General features: G+C 40.1%; 1 protein-coding gene across 1 annotated transcript in view; it reads right to left on the reverse strand.

Moving 5' to 3' along the window:
• Window positions 1-8761, reverse strand: part of ALDH5A1 (aldehyde dehydrogenase 5 family member A1) — a 40729-nt gene extending 31968 nt beyond the window's left edge. The window contains exon 1 of the mRNA XM_051970608.1: window positions 8195-8761. Coding sequence (XP_051826568.1) covers window positions 8195-8560 — 366 coding nt within the window. The 5' untranslated portion in view covers window positions 8561-8761. The remainder of the gene's footprint in view (window positions 1-8194) is intronic.
• Between the last annotated feature and the right edge of the window lie 632 nt (window positions 8762-9393).

Here is a 9393-nt window from a genome sequence, read left to right on the forward strand (position 1 = left end):
TGTTACTTTCTATCCAGTGCCATAGTCTCTTCAAAAAAATTTATAACCATGTGCAGTTTTGCCAGCAATGACTTTTTCCTGTTTTTATTATTTTTTTTCTATCTTATTGGGCATTTTAATGGTTACCTTCATTTGCATTTTCCTGAGGTTGAGAAATCTGAATATCTTTTCATGTGGTTTCTAAAAGTTTATATTTCCTCCTTTGTGAATTATCTGTTCATATCCTCTCACCATTCCTCCAGTGGGGAGTGTATATTATTAATCTTATAAATATGCATCAGTTCCTTATACATCATAGATTTTTATTTGATATCAAATTTAATTTAATCCTAGAGAAACTTCCTTTTGTTATGCAAAACCCCTTTATCATTAAGTAAGTAAGGTTACCACAAGCTTAGAGAAACCAGCAGCTGAGAGTGGAAGATCAACTCCTCCCCTTACGCCAGAGACTAGTGTACAAGACAGATAGTAGAGGAACTAAACAATGGAGTTCGGGGAAACTTTGAAGTAAGGGCTGGGAATCCTTCCCTTGCAGAGATATTTACAAGACTTCAGAAGGCCTCTTTTCCACAAAAAAGAAAAAAGAAAATCCTCCTCAAGAAAGGAGACTAATTCTACAGGGAAAGCTTAGGAGGAAGCATCAAGGTTACAAGGTAATTCTGTACACACAAGTGTGGGGGCCAGCCAAGAGAGAATAAGTAGTTTTCCTCCTAAGACAAAGAACTCCAACCTTCCTCCATTGTCATACTGGAATAACCAAACCCATTTATTATGTCTCTAATGATTTCTTCTGTCTGATTGCTCATCAAAAATTTTTGAACAAGATCAGGTGTGTGTATTAGGAAAACTATCCTGCCACGGAGTGTAAGATGAAGTGGAGGGAGGAGAGCCTGGAGAGCCTGGAATAGGGTGGTGACAGAAAGAATGGAAAGGAGGGGACACATACCAAGGACACTTTGGAGATAAAAGTGATAGGACTTGGCAACTAAATGTGGGATAAGGGGAAGGGAGGAGTCAAATACAACTCCAAGGTTACAAGCAAAGATGACACAAAGTCAATGGTATCACCATTTTCCCAGAGATAGGGTAATCAAGACAAACAGGTTCTAGAGGGAGGGAAGGAAGAAATATGAGCTCAGTTTTATTCATGTTGAACTTGATGTGGAAAGGGAACATAGGGATGGTGATGTCCAGTTGGCAATATAAATTCTAGTTTCTGAGAAATGTCACAGTTAGAGATGATAACTTGAGGATTATACATGTCAAGGAAAAATCTGCAACCATGGGAATAAAGATCACCAAAGGAGAGAGTCCAAAAAAGGAAAAGAACCAAGATGGAGGCTTAAGAAACAGGAAAGGAGGGACAAATCAGATGAGAAACAAAGGAAGAATGTGTAGAGAAATAGGGTAAAAGATGAAAAATGACATAAATCCTCTCTCACAACTTGTCCCTTATAACTTGACTTCTACCCACATTTCTTTTTTTCTTTTTTCTTTTTTTTAAATAATTATAACTTTTTATTGACAGAACCCATGCCTGGGTAATTTTTTACAACATTATCCCTTGCACTCACTTCTTTTCCGACTTTTCCTCTCTCCCCCGCCCCCTCCCCCAGATGGCAAGTAGTCCTTTACATGTTAAATAGGTTACAGTATATCCTAGATACAATATATGTGTGCAGAACCGAACAGTTCTCTTATTGTACAGGAAGAATTGGATTCAGAAGGTATAAATAACCTGGGGAGAAAAACAAAAATGCAAACAGTTTGCATTCATTTCTCAGTGTTCTTTTTTTGCCACCCACATTTCTTATCTTATGTCTTACTCCTGTTTACATTCTCTACAATCCAGTGACACAAGATTCTTTGCTGATGCTCCAACAAGATATTTTATTTCTTGATTTTAGGCTTTTTCACTGATGTCCCCCATGTTTGGAATTCTCTCCTTCATCTCCTAGCTTCCTTCAAGTATCACTTAAAATCTTACCTTCTGGAAGAAGCTTTACCCAATCCCCCTCATAGCTACTGTGTTCCTTTAGTGTGGTCTCTCCCCCATTAGAGTGAGAATTCACTGAGAACCAGGACTGAGTTTGCTCCTCTTTGTCTCTTCAGCACTTATCACAGCCTCTATCAAACAACTTTTTTTTTTTTTTTTTTTGCTGAGGCAATTGGGGCTAAGTGACTTGCCCAGGGGCACACAGCTAGGAAGTGTTAAGTGTAGATTTGAACTCGGGTCCTCCTGACTTCAAAGCTGGTGCTCTACCCACTGTGCCATCTAGCTGCCCCTGTCAAACAAATTTTTTAACAAATCTTTGTTGACTTGACCTGGCATAGTTTCTTCCCTTAAGGAAGTAGAATCTACTGCTGGAATATGACATACACAAATAAATATGATAGGGGCAAAGAAAAAATCTGGACAAAGTGTTCTAGGGAATTTTGAGAATGAAGAAATCATTTTTACGTTGGAGACTTAGGGAGGGAAAAATTAGGAAAGGGGAAAGGCTCAGTTAAGGATTCATGGAAAAGGTGGAAGCTGGGCTAAATTTTAAAGGAAGAAGAGTATATGGAGAATCATGGAATCTGAAAACTGGACTTGAGCAGACATCTGGTCATATACAAAAGGAAGTTTCATTATATTCCCAACAAGTAGTTGGCTAGCTTCTGCCTGAAGCTCACCAAGAAGAGGGCCTCCCCCTCAACTTCTTTTTGATGCTCAAAATAGAGGGGGACAAGTGAGGATTTAAGTAATGGGAAATGGTCCCGATGGATACTCAGAGGCAAGGTGTTACAGAGAAGGAGGGAGGGGGAGGAGCCATAAATATCTGGCTTAGGAAGAATGTTTCCTATCAGATAGGTATATTCAAAGCACATGAAGTGTGAGTAAGGATGCTTGCCTGCCAAGCGATAAACACATATTGTCATGGTCCTATATTCCCCAAGCAGAAAATTAAGATATAATATTACTTTTCCTACTCTATGTATTGATATTCTTTTTCATCTGGATTATTCCTCCCTACTTTTCTGAGTGGTCTGACAAGTTCTTTCTATTATTTCACAAGGGTGTTCTTTAGACTAATGCTTATAAACCTTAAAATGCTTGGGGCTTTTTGGAGAATACGCATCACAGACCTTAAATAACAACAATAAAATATCAATTACATCTTGTTTACTCACAACACAGTAAGAAGACTATGACTTCATACATGTAAACATATGTATGTGATGACAGTGACAGGTCCTTTTGGGATAGGAAAAGAAAGAAATAACTAAAAAAAAAAACCAACTCTCAGTCTAATGGGAGAGAGAGAACACACATACAGTTGCAGATAGTCACTAAAGGAATACCCTAGCATTAAGGGGGATTGGGTGAGGTTTAAAAAAAAAAAAAATCAAAAAGCTATCTTCTAATCTATGAGAAGCCTCACCCATCCATGTACCCTCTTCCAGGGAAATCTCAGGTCCTTTTCCTACAAATCACTTTCATGCCTATTTGCCAGCCCAATTACCAACATAGTCCAAAGCCTCCCATTTCATCTCAAATTCTGGGACACTGCTATTATAGCTATTTAAACAATCTTTCTTTCATTCAAGATCTTTACTCTCCACTTATTCCATTTCATTTTCCACCTTCTTATGCTAAAGAAAACATAGCTTTGCCCCAAAGATATTTTATCTTTTAAAAGCCAATCCAGGACTGAATGCTTCTTCTCTTAGATATGGAGAGAGGAAGAAAAGACATGCTTCTTGCACCTCACTTGAGCTTCTAGACTGTCTCTTTGTCATTATCACTCAGCAATTTCTTCTATGACATTTACTTCATCCATCTAATATACCTAAACAGAACTTGGTCTTCTGTTCCCTATGTCATTCTTCTTCCTTTCTCATGTAGTTGAGTACTTGGTTTATAATTTTCCTCTCCACTCCATATATATCTATGTCTATAGCCTCTTAAAAAAATTATCTGTTTATTAAAAAAAAAGAATAGAAGAAAAACAGAAAAGGAAAATCTCTTTCTTAAGGAATTTAATACATATTTGATACCTCTTTGTTTTCTTTTTCCTTTTTGCCTCACTTTCCCAATTCATCAAGTTCCTCGATTTTTATGACCTATACATTCATTCTACTTCAAGGCCCACGGAAGGATAGTCATATTCTTGTATGTCACCATCACCTATAAAGATTCTACTTCCATAAAACACAATTCACATTCTTCACTCTGTATACACCTGCTACTCATCTAGTTCCTCCCCTATATTGCCTTCTAAATGTGTGCTTCATTCTTACAATGATGTCCTACTCACCTACTTCAAAACACTGTGGTAAGGATCAAATAAGATATCAGTAAAGCAGTCAGCAAAAACACCTAGCACATTATAGGTGCTTAATAAATTCTTGTTCCCTATTTCCTTCCCCATTTCCCTGGTCTATCACCCTTGCTCTAGTTTGGTTTTCCTCCCTTCAGTTTTGATCAGTTCAACTGTACACAACCCTCTCTTCTTGGTGCTGAAGTCCCATAGATCCAATACTTGTCCTTCTGTCAATATTCCTCTAGAAACTCTCCCCTTAACATGCCTAATCATGCCATACTAAATTCCAATTTGGGGCTGCCCTCCTCCTCTATCTCCTCCACTTCTATTCTTGTGATTCTGGTGAAAATCATATAACCATGCTGACTAGGTTCCCCATAAATATATGTTATCTAATATTAAATGGTCCTTCTGTATAGTGCTTTTATTCCTTTTTTGATACTCAACTATACTTCTCAAAGCAGCTATTCTAAACTTTCTCAATTTTTCTTAAGTTTCCTATACCTATATCTTGCCCCTTAGCAAGCACTTCAAGTTCCTTCTTTTACTCTACTCTCTCATCTCCTTTACTCAAGTGTTTGATAAAATGTAGCTCTTTCCCCTTACCAAAACCTATCTCTTTATTTATACTTTTTACCCATTCCTTTCCATCTTCTCTGGAAATTTTTCTTGATTATTCCCTTACTTAAAATCTTCCATTTTCTATTCTCCTTAACTACTAACTCCTTTTCTGCTGCCCTCAAGTAAATTCAGTTCTCTCCCATCTATTAAAAAAAACCCAAAATTTCTTTATTTGATTTTCCCACACACTCACACTATTTATTCCCCAGTTTCCTCTTTTAGGGAGAGTCTATAATTACTGCCTTTGTTTCCTTTCTTTTTATTCATGTCTTAAGTCCTTTGAGAATTTGGCTCCTAAACACAGCACTCCACCAAAAATTGTTTTCATAAGTTACCAATATTTCTTAACTATTAAATCCAGAGCTTTTTTTTTTTTTCTCAACCCTCATTCTAGTTTACCTTTCTGTAGCTTCTAATAATGTAAAGCATTCTCTTTTTTCGTACATCCCCTTCTCTGGGATCCATGACAGTTTCCCTTTTGAATATTTCTGTTCCTTCCATTTTTGTTGTTATTTATGGATCACTGCTCTTCTCCCATCCATTAAGTGTAGAAATTCGATCATAGGCTCTCTTCACTTCTCTCTCTACAATCTCTTTCTTGGTGATTTCATCAAGTCCCATGGATTCAATTATGCAATTCGATCTAAATGAATGAATCCTAACACTATATAGTCATCCCTAATCTCTTTTTCCTGAACTCCAGTCATGGGTTACCAACTGTCTGTTCAATCTCCCCAACTAGATGTCCCAAAAGGCATCTCAAAAGTCCAATATATCCAAAAAGGAACTCATTATATTTTCCCTAAAATTTATGTCTCCTTCAATTTTCTCATTTTTCTTAAAGATAATACTACTGTTTTAGCGACCCAGTTTAAGATTCTTGCTTTTATCACTGGCACAAACCTTCCCTTTAACACCATCATTTTCAATTCCACCTCTACAATTGGGACTTACAGGATCTCCTTTGGCAGTCTGATAAAATCTATAGATCCCCTCTCAGAATAATGTTTTTAAATCTATCAATTAAATTGAATTAGTTAACAAAAATATTAAAAAAATTATACCCTCAATTAATAACTCTTGTACCATGTTATTTTTCACATTCCCTTATTTCCACTCATATAGTCACTCTTGACTAGTCTCCTGCAAGATGTTGGTTTTCTTTGAAATGAAGGACAAACAATAATTGATCTCCATGATCTCTCCCTTCTCTTTATGAAGCTGCTATGCTGATACTCAAAAAACAAGATCTGATCATATTACTCTTATTCAAAAATACTGAATGGCTCCCTCTTCTTGACTCTATGATAAAATACAAAATCTTCATACTGGCATTTAAAATCCTCCTCAATATAGGTGCCAAACTCTAGCCTGCCAAATTCCTGCCTGCAAAACTTCTCAGTTCCCCCAGAACTAGATTAAAATGTAACTGAGAAATGTTTAATAAAAAAAAATACAATATGTCATAGATAATATTAATTTGTGCTAGGTTGCAGAGTGGAACCTAGACTTAGAAAGACCTTAATTCAGATACTCCCTTGTTGTGGGACCCTGGATAAATCACTAAATCCTGTTTGCCTCAGTTTTCTTCTCTGTAAAATGATCTAAAGAAGGAAATGATAAACCCCTCGAAAATCTTTACTCAAAACAACTCCAAAAAGGGTCACAGAGAATCAGTCACAACCGAAAACAACCAAATAAAAAAATGATATGTGGTCTATGGGGCTCTGTTTCTATTGATTTTGAAATCAATTAAGTCTACAATTTGAGAGCTTACTACCTTTTCAGGTATATTATATATTACTCCCCTTCATGCTATATGCATTCCATCCATATTCACTACACACAATATTTGCTATCTTATCTCTGGGCTTGTGCACACTGCCTGGACCCAGGGCCTCACCTGTGTCTCTTAGAAGTCCATTTCCTTCATCATTTGGCTAAGGTGATACTTCTAGGGAAAGGTTTTTCTGATGTCCTTAGAAGAGTGCCTGGCACATAGCAGTCACGTAAAAATATTTTCCTCATAACAACATGGTATGATAGGAAATACAATGATTATTACCTCTATTTTGCACATAAAGAAAAATGATTAAGTAGTGTTTTTCATGAATTTTGGAATAAGAGGTTGAATTATTCTTTTTCTAAGTAAGGAGAAATCCGTAATACTATCTTATAAGAAACAAGACATCCTTTATCGTTCTTCTCCTTGTTAAATAAATGGGGGGAATTACTTATGTAGTGACTTAGTAGAAATGGCTGCTTAGACTGTGAAAAGTCCACTATCTAGTGGAATTGTAGCAGAGATGAATGAAGTCTGTCCAGAAAGACAGGCTGGGTCAATACCAAATCAGTATGTATATGAAGGAAAAATATTATTCTCTTTTTGAAATGAATAGTATCATCATTAAGGAGACTATATTACTATACATAAATCCCACTTAGTTTTTCATTCTTTTGCTTGAATTTCTGAATTCCTTGTCCCTATACATACATTCTGATTTTATTATTTTCTTTTCACTTTGTGACTAAATCTCTGAAAAGGATAGAGTAGAGAAAGAAAGGAGAGAGCTGGTTCTAGAATTAAGGCACTTAGAATTAGTGGCAGGAAGAGGGAAAGGTAATCAGTGAATGGATGTAGGTGACCTCTGAACCCATGTGTAGTTTGGTTTAGTGATCAAAATAGGATTCTCTTAACTTCAAGTCAAGATTTTAAGGATCATTGATAATTAAAGATAATTTATATAAAAAAGTTCCTAAGCCAAAGGCGAAAATTTCTTAGGTCAGTTTTTGAAAGTCAAGATTATCTCTGGTTTCCTTAAACAGAAACTCAGTGTTTTAGAGAAATGACTTGAACACAATCATATACTTAGTATAGTGGCAGACCTGGGCCTGGAAACCAATCACGTGCTCCTCCACTACAACAGAGACAAGATTTACATCAAGTCATGTAAATTAGATTAGATTAAATTGTTAAGAAAGAATCCCCATCCTTCCAGCTTCCCAGACACGAATCTGGGAGAATGCCTTTTTTCTTCTGGAAGAAGAGGGAGATTACTCTCTCAGGTCAGAGGTCACCTACACCCAATCACTGACTATCTTTTCCTTTCCCAATTTTGCCACTAGCCCTAGATGCCCTAGTTTCTAATACCAAGTGTCACTGATGAGTGGTAGGGTTGACCTTGGCAAAGTCCTCTCTTCTGGGGGAGGAAAAGTTTCCTACTCTGGCAGGACCCACTTTCTCCTCCTCCCCAGGGCACTCTCACCTTGGCCGAGACGCCCCTCCAGCTGGAGAACGCCTGGTGGGCAGCGCTCACGGCCCCCCGGGCCTCGGCCGCCCCGCAGTCGGCCACTCGCCCTAGCTGGGCACCGCTGGCTGGGTCCTGCACAGGGAAGGTGCCCGAGGCGGCGGGCAGCCAGCGGCCCCCCACGAAGGCGTCCGTGCGCAGCAGGGCCTGGGGAAGCCGGGCCGGACCCCCGCTGTAGCTTCGGAGCGGGTGGGGACCGGGCCCAGGCTGGGGCCCCGCCGCAGGCAGAGGCGGGAGAGGGCAGCGGGGGCGGAGATTAGCGCCTGGAGGAGGCCAGGCCAGTCGCAGGGCCCGGCAGTTCTGCAGCTGCCAGCAGCTGGTCATGGTCCAGGAGGCAGTGGTGGCGGCTGCGGCGGCGGCGGCAGCAGAAGCAGCAAAAAGGCGAGTGAGCTCCCGGGTGTGGGGTGAGCTGGACCGGGGTGCAGGGAAGCAGCGGAACAGAGATGTGCAGGCGGAGCAGCGAGAGCTCGGGGCCGCGCAGCGCAACCCCAGTACGCACTCTCCCCACGCCCCCTTCCCTGCACCGACGCTGGGCTCCTTCCTCTCTCCCTCCCACCCTCCCTCCGCGGACTTTGCACCTGGCTCGAAGCGCCGGCTTCTTGCGCTTACTGCAAAGCAACGCGCACTTTTGCATTACTGGTGGAGAGAAGGGAACGTGGAAGGCGAGGAGTTAAGTTCTAGCCCGGAAATGTATCCGCCAGCTTGAGAAGAGATTCGCTTTCCTCAAATATGTAGAGTGGGATTCCTCTCGGGTCTGCAGATGGCTGGCGAGGCTCCTTCCCTCCCAGGTCTAAGATTCGGTGCTTGCTTTCCCTCTGAAATTCATCAAGCGCCCCTTCTCGTGCCTCGCTCATTCTGGTGTTCGGTCCGGGACCTTCCTCCCCAGTGAAACCCGTAACAAGTGCGGACGGAGGGAGCCCGCTCTCTAGCAAAACCCAGTATTTCTTGCCCCGTGATAATCTTAGCATCCTTTTCTCCATCTCAGCATCTTGTTGCAAATAGGAACTGATCTCCGCTTCAGAGGAGATCTACCTACAGATTTGTATGATAAAAGTTATTTACGTCTATGTAGCTGATCAGGGAAGGTTTAGTCCAGGGAACCTCTCGGAGGAAGGGAGAGTGCTTTTCTTAAAGGGTCTTGTTGGTCTTTCTGGTGA

Source organism: Antechinus flavipes, chromosome 1, assembly GCF_016432865.1.
Source record: "Antechinus flavipes isolate AdamAnt ecotype Samford, QLD, Australia chromosome 1, AdamAnt_v2, whole genome shotgun sequence".
NCBI lineage: Eukaryota > Metazoa > Chordata > Mammalia > Dasyuromorphia > Dasyuridae > Antechinus > Antechinus flavipes.